Below are 19,845 nucleotides of genomic sequence, written 5' to 3'. Positions count from 1 at the left end.
CCGGCGGTGCCGCTGGGATCCGCGGTGCAAAGCTCCCCCGGGCTGGCAAAAGGCTTGTCCTGCTGCGGAGCCCGTAGCGTAGTAAAATCACCGTTTCTCCGCCCGGGCAGCGGTATCCGACCGAGCTCTTGGAGGCTTAGAGGTGACGGCCGACCTCCGGAGCTGCGCGCGGGGCCGCGGGTGCCCCGGCGAGGTGGTGGCCACCGCGGCTCGCAGCAGAGGAGGAGCTGGGCCGGCGCGGGGGGTTTCCCTGAGGCTGATGCTGGGCTCGAGGGGCCCGAGCCCGCTCACCCGGACCCCGCGCGACTCGGGCTTTGCGCGCTTCGGCACGGTGGCAGGCGTACGACCGGTGCCCACGCGTGGTTCCCTGCCCCCCTCCCCAGTGGGCTCTCCGATTCCTCCTTTCCCCCTTGCATCCTTAGCAGGAAAGCAAAAACCTCTGGGGAAGCCGGTTTGTGTTTTCCCCTCGCCCTGCTGATTTCAGCGTGGTTACACCCGTCTCCATTGCTTCACATTTTCCTTCCCTTTTTTTCTGGATGACTTCACCTTTCCAGTGCACTCTAACCAGCGAGTGCAAAATACAGCTGAGGTTTTCTTTTTTTTTTCCTTTTTTTTTTTTAATACGTCTTTGGAAAATTGTTCTATTTGCAGGCCTAGAAATTTCTTCCAACTTTTGCCACGTGCTCCACCTGTAAAGCACATCACTGAGAATTACAGCCTGTCCTGAGTTACCAGAGCACCCCTCCGTGTATGTTGTGACCACTACACGTTTCCTTTTGACTTGTTAAGGGGAATCCTCATGTCTTGATCCAGGCAGGGTCAGAGTTGTTTCACTTACAGTGCGATTTGGAGAGCTGTAGTGGTTATATATTAGTGCAGTGGAGCTGCAGATCTTTTACCTGTCGAGATGGTAGAAGCTTTGCACGGTCACGCGGGCGCCCAGCTCAGGGGTGAGCACCCTCTTCTTCTAGGGTGAGATGAAGAGGGTCTGGAATAAAGTTACTTTAATGAATGTTGTTTGGTGCCTTTGTCATCAGGGTACTGACTCTGACTTGAAAGGATTTGTTCTGAGTCACAGACTCATAAATATTTCAGAGGCAAGCACAGAGTGCCTTCTTTTTTTAAACACGGGCATATGACAGCGACATATCAACTGATCGTATAAAAATTTGGCCACCTCTAACCTCCCCTTGAAGCTCATGGCGGTATCTGACGTTAGCCTACGCTGAAGGGTCTGTGTTGGGTTCCTCAGTGGCAGTGCCAGGAGGAAAAGGTGTCACGGTTTGGCGAGGGGTTGAGTCCCAGGTGCCGCCTCTGTGCTGGGAGTCTGTACGTGTCCATGTCTGCAGAGCAGTAGGAGTTGAGCAGGCATCGCTCAAGGGAGCAGATGCGGGTCCCAGCTGACGTCAGGCGCGCTCGTGCTGGGTCCCACCAGCCTCCTCTGGGCCGTTCTGGTTTGTGGCCCTTGGCAGTAACAGAGAGGCCCTCTCCTTTCTTTTCTGTCTGGCTCCAGGTGGCACAAGCTACACTCCAAGCCTGGGAAGAAGGAGAAGGAGCGTGGTGAGATCCAAGTGAGCATCCAGTACACACGCAACAACCTCACGGCCAGCATGTTCGACCTGTCCATGAAGGACAAACCACGGTCGCCTTTCGGCAAACTGAAGGACAAGGTGAAGGGCAAGAAGAAATACGACTTGGAGTCGGCCTCTGCCATCATCCCCAGCAGCATGGGCGCCCTCGACATGGAGGATGACTATGATGTTGGGGGCAAGAAGTCCAAAGTCAAGGGCTTCTTCCTGAAGAACAAGCTTCGCAAGTCTTCCTTGACCCAGTCCAACACCTCCCTGGGATCCGACAGCACCATCTCTTCAGCCAGCCTGGGCATGGCTGTAAATGTTCCCGAGGTAACCAAATCCCCCAGCAGACACAGCAGTCTGTCCACGGAGCACTCTGGTAAGAGGATAAGAGTTTTAATCCCCCCCCTTTTTCTTTCTTTTCTTTGTAACGGGCTGCTAAGGCTTTCTTGCAAATCTGTTAACTAATTGCTTACAGCGTCCTGCGCAAACCCTCTGAGACCTTCTGCATGCCAGCAGGAACCTGCCTGCCAGAGCCGTCTCCGGTTTTGGTTTTAATGCTGAGCTTGTGCGTGGAGACCCTCTCGGCAGCGCTGACTTGCGCTGCTGCGGCGCGCGCGAACGGCAGCCTCCTCGCCGCCAGCCCCGCGAGGGGTGGGCTGTGGCTAGGGAGGGCAGTTTCGGACCAGTTCTCCTCGGGCCGTGAAAAGGGCTCCGACGGGAGCTTGGTGCCCACGAGCGGAGAATTGCCCTCTGCCTCCCAAGGGCAGGTTGCCCTGGCAGGATGCCCCCGGGAGAGGGCTGAGCAGAGCGGAGCGCTTTGCTGCTGAGCTCTGCTGCGGCCCTGCTGTCTAACAGGATGCCTCCAGCTTGGATGCAAAGTCGGACCGGTGACCGGTTCCTGGTGATTAAAGCAATCTGAGCTCTTGGCTCTCAGGCAGCGGTGATTTGCAAACAAAAAAGGCCCTTGTAGTGCGTTAATTCTGGCCGTCCCTTGAGAACAAAATTTGTAATTAAATGATTTCATTGGCTAGAGATGGCCGATTCCCACTTCGGGTGGGGGTCGCTGGGTACGTGCTGCTTCTCACCATGTTTGTGAGGCTGCCTGGTTGGTGCCTTGTGGGTGCTGCTGGGTGACATGCCCATGCACACCTGCCTGCCACACTGGAGTGCAAACGGAGGCGCTGGTTTGGCCCTGTTCATCCTCGCACCGTGGTGAAGGAGGCAGAAGCTCTCCGACTTGGGAGAGAGATCAGATATGTGTCACCTAATGTGCAGGCAGCTCTTCTAACTGGGCTCTCCAAGTGGCTGTGAACACTGCTGATGTTAGCAGCAGCTACAGGGGAGGCGAGGCAGGCGCGGGACCTCCTGACTTGCCTTACGCAAAGCAGCAACCTGGCCGGTTGGAGTGGAGCTGAGAGGCTCGTCGTCTTCTATTCAATGCAAAACTTGAAACCACGCTTAAGCATAAGCCCTTTAAGAAGCTTTGGGATAGTTTATTGCATTTTCTTGCATTCCCGGCTGCTCTCAGACTTGAGTTTTGTCATCTTACAAAAGAGTGCTGTCTGGATCCTGCAGTGGGAGGTGATTCGCTTGGGAGAGTATTGCAGAGCTCGTACAGCCACATGCTTGTGACCTGTACTTTGCACTTCCAGTAACTTATTTCCAATAGGTAGAGCCTGGGAGGGAGAAAGCTGGGATAATTTCACAGACCCCCTCTGTGTTTGCAAGCAGAAGATAACCAAGCTTTGCAGTACCTGTGCCCGTTACCCAGAGAGGAGGCTCACATCTGTTTTGTGCTTTATTCCCCTGCTTCAGTTAAAGACTACTTGCCGTCTCCAAAATTGACCCACAAGAGAGCGTTCAGTGACGACGTCTCCCAGGTCAGCGCAGCACCAGAGCCGAAAGCAATCCAAAGCCTGAAGCCAAAGAACGATCCCGTGTCTCGGTCCTCTCTCTGCATCAACGGGAGCCACGTTTACAGTGACGAGCCTGCCCCAAAGAGCCCCGTGTCTGCCCCGCAGAGCTCCGCGCCGCTCTCCGTGCCCAGCGTCCCCAAAAGGCCGGAGGAGAGCTTTGGCTTCACTCCCCTCCATCCTGACTCCCACGAGGTGCCTTGGGGGGTCAGCAACTTTGAGAGGATACAGCAGAGAGACGAGCCCAGGTTCATCCCGTCTCCTCCCAGCTTAGCCTTGCAAGAGGAGCTCAAGGTCTCCACTAAAGCCGTAACCCTCAGTAATCATCTGGGCAGAGCCAAGATGGAAGAAAACAATCGCTTAGAGGCCAAACCTACCCAAGTTGCAACACCCATGGTCTTCTCTGCGGAGGTGACAAAAGAAAAACATCCTGAAGAAATGAGGAAGGAAGACAAGAAAGCTAAGGGCAGTCTCTTCCACCACACAGGCAACAAGAGCGATGTGGGGAGCAAAGGCCAGGGAGAGAAAGTGGGACCCTCCCATGGTTCATCCGTCCAAGCGACGGCAGGTGGAGACGAAAGAAATAGGACCAGCGGCTGGTTTGGTTCAAAGGAACCCAAAGAGTCTCCTCAGAAACCCAGGTCAGTGAAAGGGGGTAGGGATGTGTAGGCCATTAACCAGCTGCCCCCCCCCCCTCTGGTCTTAAATGGTTGTGTTGTTAAATGCTCTCCAACATCAGTTGAAGGACTGGTCCCCATTGCACCTACATCCGACTGATTTTTCAGGTCTGCCAAGATAATAGTGAGATAAAAGTGCCTCCGTGGGGAGCAAGATGTACCTCTGTGCGGGGTGATGTTCAGCATGGTGGTGCCAAGTGTTTCTGTGGCCTCCAAGTGCAATGGGAATGCAAAGGGACGTTATCCTTTAATTAGCTAAAACGCTTTCCTGGCATTCAGTGCAGGATGCAGGCTGTACTGACATGCAGTTGCACTTTTTTATTAACATCCCACACCCTCCGCATCACTGGTCTGGCCTGGGGTGTGGTAGTTTGGTAACCTGAGATATGGTTAATATTTCTGAAGTAACTAATCCCAGCCCTGCTCTTTCCTCTTCCCCTCCCACCCAGCCTTCCCCTCTGCCCATTACGATCCCTAATTGTTCTAGCTTAATGTGATGATTCATCCCTCTAAATCCTCGGCTTTGTGGCACACAAACCGTGATGGGTCCGTGCCGTTTCCATGCTGGTTTTCTTGCTCAGCAGCGAGTCCGGTGCCCGTCACGAGCCGGGGCTGGCGTGGGGACGAGCGTGCTTGCGCCGCAGTCGGGGAGCACCGGGGTTAGCGGAGCGCGTTGGCTGCTTGTGAGCTTTGCCCCCTGCGTGTGCCAGAGGGGCTCAGCTTCGGCTCCCGAGGTGGAGTCCAGAGGTTTTCTGAGAGCACGGGATGGTGTCATCATCGCTCAGCAGAGGGAGAAAACGGGGTGGAAAAAACAGCCGGTGAAAAGAACTACCAGTCTAGAGCTACTGGAAGTGATCAGGTTGATTCATTATAGGGATTTTCTAATCTGGGCTGACTTTAACCTAATTTATTAAGCAGAAGGATTTTAATTCAGTCTAAGCCTCCTCTAATGAGGAGGGCACTCAGGGTGTATTTAATCGAACCAGATTCCTGCACGAGTTAAAGAAAATTGCTTGTAAAAAGCTGCTCAGACGTAAGCGAGGGCACGGGTGCATCAGACAGATGCACCTTCTTGTTCAAAGGCGAGAAAAGAAGAGGGAAGCGGTGTCGGAAATGGGTGACAAGCGGCTCGCGCGCAGGAGGTGATGGGGAAGGGAAGGGTGACGGAGCCCGGCCATGCAGCCGCTCCGCGAAGGAGAGGCGGGCCCCCCTCGCGGGGGAGGAGGGCTTCCCGAGAAAGATTTACGTCCTCGAACTGGTCCGGCTGTGGGAGAAATGAGCACGAAGTCCCAGGACGGTGGTGGCTCTATCTCCTGCTTAGGTGTCTTGCGTTTCCAGGAGCCTTGAGATGCCCGTAGTGATCCGGCATCGCTCCCTGGTGCGAGCTCTGCTTCTGAGTGAGACAAAGCGACTCCGGTCTCTGCTGCTCCAATTCAGCAAGGACAGACTGTTAGCACTTAGGTTTGCTCTTCTGAACTGCTCCCCCTCTTTTTTTTAAGTTTTGCATTAAGAAAACTGCCTTCCGATTTAAATTCTGGTAGAAAAGTCACTGCGTGAAAAATAAACCCGTAAAAAAATCTCGGCGTGTCCAAGCACCGACTCTGCTGGTTGGCTCGGGCAGATCGCGAAGTGCCACGAGCCTACAGCAAACGTGGGGTCAGTGGGTGAATGCAATGGGGAGAAGGTATTTGGCCCTGCACGACTCCCTTTGGAGTCTTTTCACTGATAAATTGGTGAGAAACCTGAGGATTTCTCCTTGCTTTGCAATTGTAGCAAAGCGAGGAAGTACGGTTTGGTATAAACGGAGGCTGCGCGTTGAAATCCAACCCATGAGCCGTGCCGGTCCCATCCCGCTGATGGATGTTGCTGTCTCCTAAGTAGAGACGTCTGATCCGGTCGTAAATCAGCTTCTGAACGCTCGTCGCGTCCAGCCCAGCAGATAATCAGAGTCAGTGGAGAGGTACCCATAAAAACTATTTGTTTCTAACAATCCTGTGTTTTTTCAGTGACAGCTGCTGGGACTATATCCAGGGTATTCCCCTCCCATAGCGTTTTTACTCTGTGTGTGTGTGTGTTTTTTTTTTAATCTACTTCAGTGCTCACAGTTTTATTTCAGACCAAGCCGGCTGTGGTTAGAGCCTCAATCTCAGCTGCCTGGAGCAGCCTCACTGCCTTTAGACTTATTTTCCTGGTCCTTGATCTTTTTTTAACCATTAATTACAATGTCATTATTTGTCTTATTCTATTTATAGAAAACGTCTATGTTTTTTATTTTATTCTCCTTCCTTACACTGATCTACCTCACCTGGACCATGCCGCCGATTCAAGTCAAAGCTGTTGAAAAATTTATTAGGTCCTGACAGTATCTGCCTTGGCAGCAGATTACCCGTATGGTCTGATGCCATCTGTAGCTTGATAATAAAATGCATATTGTCTCCAAAGCCTGCAACTGAAAAAGTTAGCCGCGCTTCTCTGTGGGGCTTTTTCTAGAGGCACATCTGCATCTGGAGGAGACCTAAGCCTGCTGCTCTTCTATTACCAGGGCAACTGGTTCTAGATCTGAAGATGGATTAGCTTTTGCTTTGGAGGGAGAACCGGCCGCCGTATCAAGCAGTTTTTCACTGCCTCTTTGACTTAACCCATGGAGAGGATTCTTTTCTTCCCGCTCTTGTTCTCCTGCTTCCGGAAACTTTAAATTTTTGGCTCCTGCCAGCTAACGAAGCAGAGTTGTATCGCCTCCCCTTTGCCCATCATGGATGGGTCTAGTTGAACCTGCGGCTGAGCGTGGGGAGAGAGTGTCAACAGCAGTGGTGTTTGCAAGGCAGCAAAACCCACCCTGTAATTAGTTAGAAAAGCTGTAATTAGAAAGAGTCTTTATAGTTAAGGTTTAAATTAGCCTGCAGCTGAGACGCGCTTGGCATAGCTTGTCCTTAACTACTTGCTCTTGCAAAACCGTACCCTTTCTAAAATAAGGAAGCTGCTCACTTTAGGCTGTTTTTAACTTCAGCTTCACAATAAGACACTGTTCTGCTACGGGCTTTTTTTTTTTTTTTTTTTTTTTTTTTTTTTTTTTTTTTTTTTTGTCGACCAAACGGTCAGAGCACCCCAGGCGCCGGGCCAGCCTGGCTCCACGCAGCGAGGGCGAGTGGGGTCCTGCGCGAGGCTCGCCGGGCCGGGCCCTCCCGCTTTGATGCTGACTCGAGTGGAAGCGGTAGGAAAACAGCGTTTGCTCTTTGGCAACTCGAATAAAAGACTTTTTGAGGTTTGTTGTTTTAAGGTTGTGCGGTCAAGAGCTGTCCCTGAGGAAGAAGCTCAGCTGGTTTGTTTGAGTCGAGGCCTGGGGCCGAAACAATTGGCTTAAACGTTTTGGGCGTTTCCTGCAGTGTTATCAGAGCTCCGCAGGGTCTGCTTCCTGCGGCGTGAGTCGGGACGATAACGCGTGGCCACGTCTCAGGCTTGGCAACAGGAGAAGAGGAGGACTGACTCCATCTCTCTTGCAGCAACGGTTGCGTTCATACCGCTCATGGGTTCCGCTTTTGTGGGAGGAAAAGGCAAAACAACCCCCTACCTTTACTGTCACTTCTCCGGTCCATACCCGGTGCGGCCAGCGAGGAGGCCAAATATTGCCTCAGAGTGTGCACTCTTCATCGTGCACTTCTAGAAGGTTTTATTCCCTGGACAGCTCGGAGGTCGTTCACCACCGAGGGGTCCTGGGTGCCTTGGTCGCCTTGGAGAACTCCACGTGGTGCTTTTTCATTCTGCAAGTCCGCTGTGCGCGGGGTGGGAAGGAGAAACCAGCCAGTGGTAAAACTACCTGGAAAATCTTCTGTGCTAACCGCTGTGGCTGCTCTGGCTCCCGGCGGGGAGCGGAGCGGCCGGCCCCGGCGAGCTTGTCGGGGGGCCTGCCGCCGGGCTCCGGCGCTTGTAGCTGCCTGAGCCGCAAAACTGCGCGTTGGCGCTGGATCAGCCGCCGGGAAGAACGGCCCCAGCCACCAAAATCCTGTCTGTAGCTGCTGGGAGAGAGGGAAGCGAGGACGGAGGGGAAAGCAGTGTGGTTATTGCGTTATTAAGAGCTGAGCCTTGTGCTCTGCCCTCCGAGTTTGCTATTTAAAAGCTGTGTTGGCCCCAAAATCTCTGAATCCTTCCAGCTGTGGTTCCCACCCCTCGGAAAAATGTCCTGGGCTGCCGTATCGATTTCTCCCCATCCCCTTTCTGCACAAATTCCCGTCGCTGCCGTAGGGCCGGGTTCGAGCCCTGCCTGCCCGAAGCGCCTGCTTTTCCACCGCGTGCGCGCGTGGTTTTCCTTATCTTCGCAGTGCAGCGTCACCCGCCGTCTTGCAAACTGGGCCGCGACCGCGGCGGGTGGATGTTTGGTAACTGCAGAGCCGGGATGGCTGTGTGTAGCCTGAAATTCGGGCTGCGGTCTAAGGGAAAGCCTCCCTGCGCTGGAACAAGCTGTTTCCAATAGACTTTCCATCAGGGGGTTGCTCAGCAGTCGTCTTTTCTTTTCTTTTTTTTTTTTTTTCTGCTGAGAGGCTGAAATGCGCCTGTGAAGTGATGCCAAACAAATAAATGAGGGCAGAAAGGTATCCGCTATTTATTTTGGCTCACCGAGCTGTATGATGGGGTATGGGAGGAGGAGGAGGGTGAGTCAGCGTTCCAATGCAGCAAAGGAAAAAATCTTAAACGGGGCTGCTGCAAGTGGAGGTTTCCCTCTAGAGGCATCCGCTGCGCTCAGCACCGGCTCCGCATTCGGCCGCGCGCTCGCAGCATCCCTCGGCAGGCAGACAGACAGACAGACGGGGCTGTTCGCGGGGCGGATAGTCACGGGGAAGGCAGGTCTGCTGCCGAAGCGCGGCTGGCGACCGTTCCAACAGGAGACTCCTGTCCGGGGGAGAGAGGCCGAATGCTGACGGTGCTTTGAAAACCCAGAGGGGAGGCGCGGTTTGTGCTGCCGGGAGTTTGCAGCGGAGAGCAGCCTTGTGCGGCCCCCGAGCAAACCCGGGGGGTGTCGGCGAGGGACACGGAGGCACGTTAGAAAAGGGCAGGAGAGGGAACAGGCAATGGAAAGAAAACTTTGGCGGGGTATTTTGGAGGAAGAGGAGGACCAGAGTGCCACAAGCAGGCAGGTGCAGTTGGGGCGAGCTGTCCGTCATCGGCTGTCCCAGGAGGACCCGACGTGCTGGGGAAGGAAGCTAAACCGACCAGGCCGGCGGGCAGCTGCGAAGGTCGTTAGCAGGGAGCGCTCGTTGGGAGCGTGGAGCTGAGTACTGCTCTGTGGCCATTCGGTGCTCGAGCCCTGCAGAGCCAGGAGGATCGAGCTTTGGTCGCTCCTGCTGCGCACGAGGTGCTGTTTCAGCAGGATCATGATGAAGGATCTTGAGCTGGCCTCAGACACTGCAGTGAGCAAGTGTGAGCGACGGGAGTGAGCGCAGGAGCAAACAGGAAGCTTTGTGGCGCGTGCTGCTGGCAGCTGTCGAGACCTGAGGGTTTCAAGCTAGATCTTGCTGCCTGCCTGCTTCCAAATGGTCAGTACTATAACTGCCTGCGTTGTTGCAGCAAAATCGCTGTGAGTGTTGTAGGAAAAGGTGCAGGCAAATGGGTGGCGTGGTGCTTCCCTGGCGCCAGTGGCAATAGCCATCGTGAGGATATCCTAAGACTCACTTCAGACCATGCCTAGGGCATCCTGGGTGTGCTGTGGGCAGGATGCGACCTTGGAGCGCCCTGACTTTGCACCGTGCCCAGAGAGGTTTGCTGCGAAGCGCAGAGAAGCTGCTGGTCTCCCTGGGGTAATTTGTGCCTAAAGCTGCAGCACCTTCTCCATCAACTTCTCCCATCGCTTCTTCAGGAGGTTTTTTTCCTGTTTTTCACTGAGGAGGCCTAAAACGCACCAGAAGAAATGGGCTGCTCAGAGAGTTAGCTTCCGCGGAGCTGCACATGCGGCTACTGCAATGTGCTTTCCACCCAGGTGCAGCGGTCCCCGCAGAGAGCCGGCAGTGGACGGTTGGGCTGTACGGGCATGGGCACTCTGCGCCATGGCCACCACTGCTGCTTTGTGACAGCAGGAGAGGGCACCCACAAGCTGTCTCTGCCTGCAGCGCCAAGTGGGTGCTCAGCTGCTGATTTGAGTGGAAAAGGTTTCAGGGCTTCTTTTTGTGCCTGGTTTTGCTAAGTGGTATTTGCAGTATTGTCTGGTATGTGCTGGAGTTGATTTGGTTGCAGGCAAATGCCCTTCAAAGACCATCTTTTAGCCGAAAACTAACATCAAGCTAGATGGATGGTAACAGATGCCATCTGCTGTGTGAAAGCACCCTGACCCAGGCTTTCCCGCTCTGGTGACAGGATTAAAAAATGGTTAAAAGCTGCTCTGTGGTGGGAAGAAGGAGGAGACTTGGGACTGGAGGCACAGGAATTTCTCTGCAAGAGACTGTTGCAGATGGCAGCAGCAGTGTCACCTGGGGACACAGGCTCTGTCCTCAAAAACCAGACCTTGTGTGCGGCTTTGGTGGGCTGGTGGGAATTGCCTCTCCTTTGGCAGCTGCCTGCTGGATCCCCCTGATCCCCTGTGAGGGCATGGGGTGGCTCAAGGCACCCAGGGGTCAGCTGCTCGCTCGCCTATGAGTGAGTTACCTACCTGAAAACCAGGCAGGAGGAGGCTTTGATGACACTGGATTGAATAAATAAGCACCTTTCCAAGGTGCTCTGGTCCTTAAGTCTTGGTACCCCTCTTAAGCCTCCTGCGGGAGGTTTTGGTACGGAAACCTCATTCTTTGAGGATGGTGAAGGTTCACAAGCCCGAATGGACTTCTGCCTTGGACGGCAAATCTCACCTGGTTTAGCCGTTTCATGAGACTTCAGTGTGAGGACTTCTAGGGCTTGAAACATTGAGTTAAAGTGAGCTTATTTGGAAGAAATCATGTCAACACTGCCCTGGTCCTGATTTCTTTTGGGGGATTTTTTTCCAATTTTTATTTTGTGTGTGTGTGTGTGTGTGTGAAGGCTAAGTCAGTATGGGTTGCTCCCAGTGGGAAATCCTCTCAAGCTTATCAGGGTATTTTGGGAGTTCTGCCACATGGGGCTTTGGAGCCGCCAGAAGGGACGGGAAGTGGGTGCTTCCCCTTGCCGCAGTCCATGCGTCCTCCTGCCAGTCCACACACCACTCATGGTCAGAGATGTGCTGCCCACTAATGATCCTGCCTGCTCTGGAGATGACTGCTGATGACAGCCCCTTCCCCACATCACTAATGTTTGCCTCAAGATGGCATTTTTGCACTTTAAAATACTTCCAAGTTTTTTGTGACAGAACCACCCATAATAGCAAATGAAAATTGTTGTCCAAGCAACTTTGCCGTTTGGTTCCCTTCTGCATCCAGTGTTCACATGGCTTATTAAAAACTACTGTTTTGGCCATGCCTCTGCTTTGCAGAGAGGCGGCTGCCCCCTTTCTGTGCAGCAGCCGCGAGCAGGGACAGTTGCAAAGCCACATGCCGTTGTGGAAGTGTGCTTTGTGGTTCACTCGCAACTTCTTGCTTGCCAATTGCAAGTCACAGACCATGAGGGGGAGATGTTTTCCAGACTGATGGTTGAGCTGGTTGTAGTGTTATGGCTTCATGGGGAAAAATGCAGTGCTCCCTTAGCAGAGACAGAACACAGTTGGAAGAAGGGAAGGAGCTTAGCAAAGGTGAGTCCTGGACATGAGTCCTGCACGGGAAGAGGTCTGGCTCTCCATGAAGGCTAAGTCCTTGCAGAGAGCCAGCCCAGGCACCTTAGAAGGGGTGCAGGAGTAGGGGTGGCCTGGGGCTCATAGCCTGGGTTACCTTCTGGTGTTGCTTGTGATCCCTACAAGCAGCTTGACTGAGGCAGGCTCATACCAAAGTGTAGCTCAAGGGTTGGAGATGATGAGGCACGCTGTGTGTATTGGCAAAGCAGTGCTATTCTGTCTTTCACAAGGCCTGATGGCTGAAAAGAGAGGTAAAAACTGTTTTCCCCATCCATTAATTCTCCTATAAGCAGGCCCCTCACCTTTTGGCCACATCTAGGTGTGCAGTTGTGGCCAGTGAAGAATTAAGTAATATATAGCTCGTTTTTTCACTGCTGGTGCCGAATGTCTCAACTGTAGGGCCAGGACTAGGAGGAAAGGAGGCCTTGATGGCTCCTGGCAGTGGTAAGTCAAGAGGAGGGGGATCGGGAGAGTGAAGATGGCACTCAGAGCACTGGCAGGGGTGTGAAACGTTCAAACTTCATTCTTCATGCTGTGAAAACTTCCAGGAAAGGCAACATTTGCGTGCCTCCTCTAGCCTTGGCAATGCTGTCCTTGGTGGTGGCGAGTATGCTGATTGAGGAGTTCCCAAAAGAGCAGAAAGGTGAATCTAATCCTTCTTAAAAAGGCATCAAAAAACAGGTAGCCTGACTTCAGGCTGAGTGGGAAAATATGTCTGCAGAAGGAGATCAGAAGTCTGTTTAGGGTGTGCCAAGACCCTTCCCTCCTCTTGGGATCCCATGTAGGGACTTGGGCATTTTGGCCATCAGGCTAGAAGTGACTTGATGAAGTGCATCCAGGGAGGCTTGACAGAGTCGAGAACAGGGTCGGAGTCCTTTGTGTGCCAGTACCATGTCCTGGCCGTGTGCTGTCCCTCTCGGCTACTGTTGCTTGTTCACCAGTAGCCACGCTAGTTCTCCCGCGTGTGAAAGAGAGAGCACCACTGCCACTGGCTTCCTGATATGTAGCCAAACAAATAACGAGCCACTGGAGCAAACTGGGAAAGACTTACTCTTGTGTGCTCTTACTGATGCTTTTACTGGCTTAAGCAGACCTTAGCCAAGAGCTCAGCTGGGCTTCTCGTGCGCCATCTGCCCTCGGTACACACCAACATCTGGACAAAGAATAAGCCAAGTCCTTGGGCCATGGGAGGTGGAATAAACCTCTCTAACTCCTGAGTTTTAGGCACTGCTTAAGCAAGAAGGGGGAAATTCAGAAAACCATTCTAAAACAAGGGCTGTTCTTTCCTTTTTGTAGTGCATGCCCTTTCCATGCATTTACTCCATAATCATTGCTCTGCCTAACAAGAGAGAAGAGTATGTATTTGATCATTGCATTGCTTTGAACTGAAGCGTTTGTAGTGTATGTGGTGTATGCTTACAGCTCTGTCACAGCATTAACCAGGAGGACTGTTTTGTCTTCCCTCCACAGCCTGGAAGTGTCTCCTCAGGTAGAAACCAGCTCAGATGCTCCTTCTCATATTTCTCCTTGCTCCCCTGCCCAGTTTCCTCCTGCTGCTGTAGCCCATCTCGCTAGCATGCTTAGCTCTAACCTATCTCCCGCTACTGGAGAAAGTCAATCTGGATGCTTGTCCCCTACCAATCCATTCCTCAACTCCCTGCAGAGCAATCCTTTCTTTGAGGACCTCCTCGCTGACCAGGTACTAAATTCTCCTTCACCTACTCACTTTTTCCCTAGTTTCCCGTCTGGGCCGCATGCTTCAACAGAGGTCGCTGGGAGCTTATATTCCTCTGAGGATTGCAGTCCCTCTGCCTCCCTAAGAGTTAAAGATCCAGAGAGGGAGTCTTCAGCCAAAAGCATTTGTGTCCCTGTTCCAGAAACTACTCCCCCAGCAGAAGGAGACCTTGCTCCTCCAGATGAGAAACCTGCAATTCCTCCTCCCCTCTCCGAGTGGGACGATACTTTTGATGCCTTTGCTACCAGCAGGCTCAAACCAGAACTGAAGAAAGAAAATTTATTTGCTTCTGTAGCAGTGGAGGGCATGGCTTTCATTGATGATCCAGATGCAGGTAGTCCAACAGAAAGGTCGACTGACCTGGCTCACGAGAATGGGGCAAAGGTATTTGAAAAAGCTGATTCCCAAATTATCAGTGAAATGCCTGCAAGTCTACGGTCCTGGACAAATTTCTCCAGTTTAGACGTAGGGGCGAACTTGGTGAGCACAACCCAGGAAGCAACTGTGATAGAAGATGTGTTGAGCCCTGTGTCTGCAGGGTCAATGGGAAGGAGGAAAAGCAGCACACCTACAGTTTGGACAGCCACTTTTGCATCAGGAAATCCAGGGGAGAAGGAAGCATCAACACAACTAACTGCTGAAAATATTGCCAAGGAGGAACAGGATAGTAAGGAGGAAGAACTCACTAGTGCAGGGGAAAATGGATGGATGACCATAGCCACCGAAACGGCTTCTGATCTGTCAGAAAGTGCCCAAAATGCATTTGAGAGGGAGCACAGAGATCAGGAGAGCACATTTGAACAACGGCCATTCCTTAATGAAACCATCTTTGAAGAGAAGAGCAGTTCTCACGCTGCTACATGCATGCTTCCCAGAAGTAACTTCACCCCCCAGAATCCCTCTGAAACACCTCCTGGGAGCAACATTGCTGCCGTACCCCCACGGGTGCTTAGGAACGTGGTGGTCAAACAGTTCCCCATGGCACCCAAGCCAGAGAAGGCACTCCAGGGTGCAGGTAGTGAAGAAGAAATGTTTGACATACGGACATCAGTCTACCGGCTGCAGGCTAGCATGCGACTAGAGGCCAGAGAAAGTCGTATAAAAGTCAGCCCAGACGTTCTTGAGGGACACACGTTCCCCTCTCCACAGACTGATATCCAAGAGAGGGAGGGGACGGCAGCTGGCCCGGATGTGCCAATGGCTGCACCACCCCCCAAACCTCCGCGGCGGTTCGCAACCATGGACAGCAGAGAGGAAGGTGAGGAGGACACTCCCAACCTGCAGCTGGAGCTGCAAGGCGATGAGGACAAGCAGGAAAGTGCAGAGGGCCCCAAAGTGGAAACAGAGCTGCCAGGGGCCCAGTTGAGCTGTGAGCCCACTGTCCCAGGATCTCCCAGCCTGCTTGCACTCAGCACCATGGGAACTGAACCTGGGAGTGAGTTTCCAATCACCAAAGATGCCAGCTCTGCTGCTGAGGACTTGGCGGCTAATTTGGAGGCAAGAGCTCCTGAGCTGGCAAAACGGAACAACTCTTTGGGGGAAAACCCGTTGGAGAGAAGTAAGACTGATGTGGCTGAGCAGTTTGAGACTTGCCCATCGAAATTCTCCCTCAATGGGTTAGACCTGTCAGGTGCTGATGGGAACTCCAGCCAGCCAAGCTTATCTGCAGTAATTGGGGCCGCCCAGCCGCAGCCACTCACCTCGATACACTCCTCTGGGCCGGCAGACGGTGCCAAGTGGCTGGCTGCCCCAGAGCAGGAGCTGTTCCCTGAGAAGCTCATTCCCTCAGGACTAATCCCATCTTCTGAAGTAGACTCAGGCCAACCGGAATTCTTCTGGACGGCTCTGGAGGAGCCGGCGGGTCGCCCTCCAGGCCCCAGCAAGGCTGCTCGACCTGAAAGGTTAGCGCATGGGGAGAGTCTGCCCCAGCTGGAGATGGAGATGGTGTGGGGAGACAGTGAGGGGCAGTGCGGGCTAGCAGCCGGCCCCAGCAAGCGAGCAGGAGGCCAGCGTGAGCCTCACAGCCCTGAGGTGGTGGCGGGCCCTCCCCAGGAGGCAGAGGAGGGCAGGCACTCGTCTAGTGAGCCCGAGGGGCCACCGGGGCCATGGTGTAGGTGGTCAGCAGACTGCAGGATAGACTTCAAGAAGGCTGATTTCTGGCAGCCAGATAGAGCAGAGAAGAGGAGTGAGCAGGATGCTTTGGCCTTGGGCAATCCTTTTGCTTCCGCAGTCAGCCTAAATACCCCAACAAATCCCTTTGTGGAAAAGCCACCAGACACCCTCCCTGTTCGAGCTGTACTACCCGAAAGGCCTGGTCAGGGAGGCTTCAGCTTCACAGACCTCCATGAGGAAGCTCTTCAGCAAGGCTTCCAGCTCACTAACCTCCCCCAGGACCATCTAGGCAAGCCTCCTTTCCTGCATGACAGCCAGCCTTTGGCCTTCTCCACCCCTTTCCCCGTGGCTGCAACTAACCCTAAACAGTTTGATTTCCCTTCCCCTGTTGCGTGCCCCACAAGTAGTGAGGTCCCTGCCGTGACCAGCCACGCAGCAGCCCAGCCCTGCCCTTTGCTGCAGTCCGGTGACACACAAGCTTCAGCGCTCGTGGTTTTGCCCAGGGAGACACAGCCAGCTGAGAAGCCCTTTTTCCAGCAGACAACCAGGTGAGCACTCTGGGGAAGGCGAAGGGTGTGTATTTGGTAGAGGTTAACCCTGTCTCCCTTCTACTGGGGGGCCACTAGGTGGGCCCTGAGTCCGCGTCAGTGGGTCATAGTTTATTGACTCAAAGGAGGCTCCATGTGTTGCTGCATGTCCTCTCTTCCTGACCTTCCCATACTGAGTGAAGACCTGTGGTCCCAGAGAGTCCTGCCTGAACAGCTTAAACCCTTACCTCTCTTGGATCAGGGTGGAGAATGGCCACTGGTGTCCTGTGTTTGCTCTAAACTAGGGTGAGCGCTTTCAAATGCATTCAAGATTTGCTCCAGCCGAAAATTCAGCCACAGTGGAATTGCAGCCACATTTCACTCAGTGCTATTTTTGGCTCCATCATCTTCCCTGTGCTTGCAAAATAGGTACCTTTTCCATATCTGCCTGGAGAGCTTCCAGCCATTAATGCTCTCATGAGTTCCTTCATAGCATGTTTGCAGCTATTGCCCCTTCCCTTTTCATTAATCCAGCTTTGGTTTCTTTCCCTTTAGAATGACCATCAGGTACTAAAAACTTTCTTCTCTCCATAGCCGAAGCAAAAGTAGTTTCACTGGAGCAGTGGCAAAATGCCGTTCTCCCCTCCCTCCTGCCAAGATGCCTGTTGGTAAAGAGAATAGGACTTAACCTTGAGGATAACAGGAAGGGGCAGGGGGTAGTGTGACGGTGTATCAGAGGAAAAGAAGGTCTGTGCCTCTTCCTGGATCAGTCTTCAGCTTGTAGAAGTGCTGTGAAGCAGAGGAGGATGCTGAGTCTAAAGCCTCTGGTCTTCTTGCTCTAGGTTCTCCAGTTCATCTAATTTCCCTGGTACACCTTCCTCCAGTCTGCTTAGAGCAGAAGATTTTCATGGGATCCGTGTGCTTGGAGTATCAGGGATCAAGCTCTCTATATTGGGAAGCTCTTATGGCTTAAATGGGAACCAAGGGAACTTGGTTCTTCTAGCACTGGTCTGATCTGCCTCACTGCTGTGACAGAAGGGAAAATGGAGCCTCAGGGGGACACTGAAATGATAAAATCCCTTCTGGCCTAAGAACAGTAATGGCCACATCCCTAGGAAGAGGTAGCATATGAGAATGGCATCAGTGGAAGTTAACCTGAGCTGTAGTCCTTCTGTATGGGGATTGTTCCCTGGCTTGAGGGTCAGTCTGGCATGCAAAAATAATCCCAGGAGGAGACACCAACAACAGACTGGTCTGTTAAATGATTTTTGTTTTGTTTTGCTTTGTTTTTCTTTTTCCTTTCTTGTTACCAAAACCTTATATCCTTCTTAATTGGATTATTTATTCTCCTACAGATAACCTTGTTCAAAATCTACAGATAGCAAGTATACAGAAACCTCTTGATTTTCGTTAATGGAAAGAGAAGTGTCCTGCACTCCCAGAGGGTAAAATTAGGAAATGAGGAGTGCAGTCCCAGGACCCTCTCTAGATATTACGTACTTGCTGTCACCTCAGGACTTGACTGTGCATCCATCCAAGGCCTGACAGACCTGTAGGAGGATCCTGGGCTTGGATCCAAGTCATCAGATCTGAGCTGGGTTCTGTCATGTTACATGCCTGAGAAGTTTTTCAATGTCTATGGTTTCTCTACCTGTAAAATGTGGATGTTTTCCTGATGCTGTAATTCATGAATCTTTGAAGAGTTACCTGAGGCCTCTGTGGGAAGCTCTGAGGACATGCACTTCATTACAGAACTAGGGATATGTGCTTCCCCCCAGCTGTCATGGGGGAAGCAAGGCAAGGAGGAAGGGCCCTTCTCCTGGTCACTATGATGTTGCTTTCCAAAAGCATCTTGTAATCAGATGGTCAGTGGTAGGTACAAAAAGAGAAAAGATAAGGTACAGAAGAGGTAGAAGAAGAAGGAAAAGATTTCAAACCAAGAGCAGGAATTGAAGGCTTACTGGGAAAAAAGTCTCTCTTCCATCAGAGAAAGGAAGAGCTGGTTTCTGGTGTAGGTGATCCATGGAGTCTCTGATGGAGTGATATCATTTGCTCTTCTTGGGGAAGGATGGCAAAATGGGTATGGGGAGCTGTGTCCCCTCCTCAGTGGCCAGAGCAGCTCTCTGCTAGTCTTATCTTGTTAGAGATGGCAGGTCAAGTGGAAAACTGGTATCTGTGACTGATGCTGGTGTGGACTGGGCCAGCGTCTTCCACCTAGACTGGCCAGGGGACTGCCTGGTCACAGTGAGCTGGGGGTTGTTTCCTCCTGGAACAACTCCTTGTGCACTGGATTTGAAGATGCAGCTGGGAAACCCTGTGTCGAGAAGAGTGCCTGCTCATTGCATTGGCAGAGCATTCCCTGCCCTCCTGCAGCAAGGGAGGGCCCTCATCACAAAGCCGGAGTGACTGGGTAAGGTAGGATCTTCAAAGCATCAATCACAACAATCAGGTGTGTGGAGCCTCCTCTTTCCACCCTTTGGGGAAGTGCTGGAGAGCAATTTCAGTGCTGGGAAGGCCTCTCTGGTCACATTCCCCTGTAGAGGTGGGACCCAAAGGACAGGCCACAATAGTGATTTGGGAACTCTCCTGCTGTGGAGAAGCTTAGCACTTAAGAAGCTTCTTTCAAATTGATCAGGAACTGTGAAATGTGTGACCACTGCAGCAGGTTATGGTGCTTGCAGGTGATGGGATTGGAAACAGTGGTGCTGAGGTTGTATTGCCACATGCTGCTTTGTGCCTTCTGATGTTGACAGCACACCAGAACTGTAACCTCCTGAACACGAGGTTCCAAGCCAAGTCACCAGCTGGTCTTTGGCATCCTTGTGGAGCTCTTGCCACTTGGAGAGAGGTTTGCCATGTCCACCGCCACAGCGGTGCCACAGATAGACTTAGGAGGAGAGTTGCTGCTCTCATGTTCAGTCATTTCCTCTCCTCCTGTAGACCTTTCTCGAATGAGGTCAGGCCCTCAGGTGCTGTGTGCTGCTTCAGACACAGCAGATTGTCCACTAGAAACTGGGATACTAACTTGTTTGGATTTGTCCTGTATTGTTGTGTCCTCTGAGAAGCATTTTAATGGGAAGATACAGACATTATTTCCAAACTGCTGTAGGGAAGTTCCTCCAGTTTTTCTGCTGTGCTCAGCAATGACCCTGGGAGCATCACTGAAAGCCGTGCTGCAACACAGGATTTGCTCAGGAGATGGGGAGAGGGAAAGGGGCCAGGGCTGTACCTCTTTAGTCTTGAGGTGTTTCATCTTAAACCTGTTAGGATTCATCTTAAACCTCTGAACTCTCAAAGAGCGAGATTCTCTCTCTAATACTGGCACAGTGCTTCCAAACTGCCCTTGTCACATACTGGCACAGCACCTCCAGGAGCTGGTAGAGGATTCCTTCTCTGTTCTGTTTCATTTTTTAGGGGATTCTGTTTCTTACCATATTGATAACTTAGTTTTATTTTATAGCAAAGTGAATATGACACTCGGATTCTATATAAATACATTTTACAAAGGATTCACCCAGGCAGTTTTCTGAAGTGATATTAAAAGTCAGTTTGCAGTCTTATTTCTAGCAGCTACTTCTTTTCAA

At 52.3% G+C, this 19,845-nt stretch overlaps 1 protein-coding gene across 8 annotated transcripts in view; it reads left to right on the top strand.

Annotated features, from left to right (window-relative positions):
• Window positions 1–19,845, top strand: part of RAB11FIP5 (RAB11 family interacting protein 5) — a 42,319-nt gene that overhangs the window by 13,024 nt on the left and 9,450 nt on the right. For 2 of the 8 annotated variants that reach the window (XR_009958324.1, XM_062574923.1), the window contains exons 2-4: window positions 1,514–1,953; window positions 3,393–4,131; window positions 13,625–16,282. Coding sequence is in view for 6 of the 8 variants with exons in the window: in XM_062574923.1 (XP_062430907.1) it covers window positions 1,514–1,953; window positions 3,393–4,131; window positions 13,625–16,282 (3,837 nt within the window). In the remaining 2 variants the exon portion in view is untranslated. The other 6 variants (XR_009958325.1, XM_062574925.1, XM_062574924.1 and 3 more) reach the window with 6 other exon arrangements.

The sequence above is a fragment of the Rhea pennata genome, chromosome 4, assembly GCF_028389875.1.
Source record: "Rhea pennata isolate bPtePen1 chromosome 4, bPtePen1.pri, whole genome shotgun sequence".
Taxonomy (NCBI): Eukaryota; Metazoa; Chordata; class Aves; order Rheiformes; family Rheidae; genus Rhea; species Rhea pennata.
The sequence above is the reverse complement of the archived record's forward strand: the minus strand, read 5'-3'. Positions and strand labels throughout refer to the sequence as shown.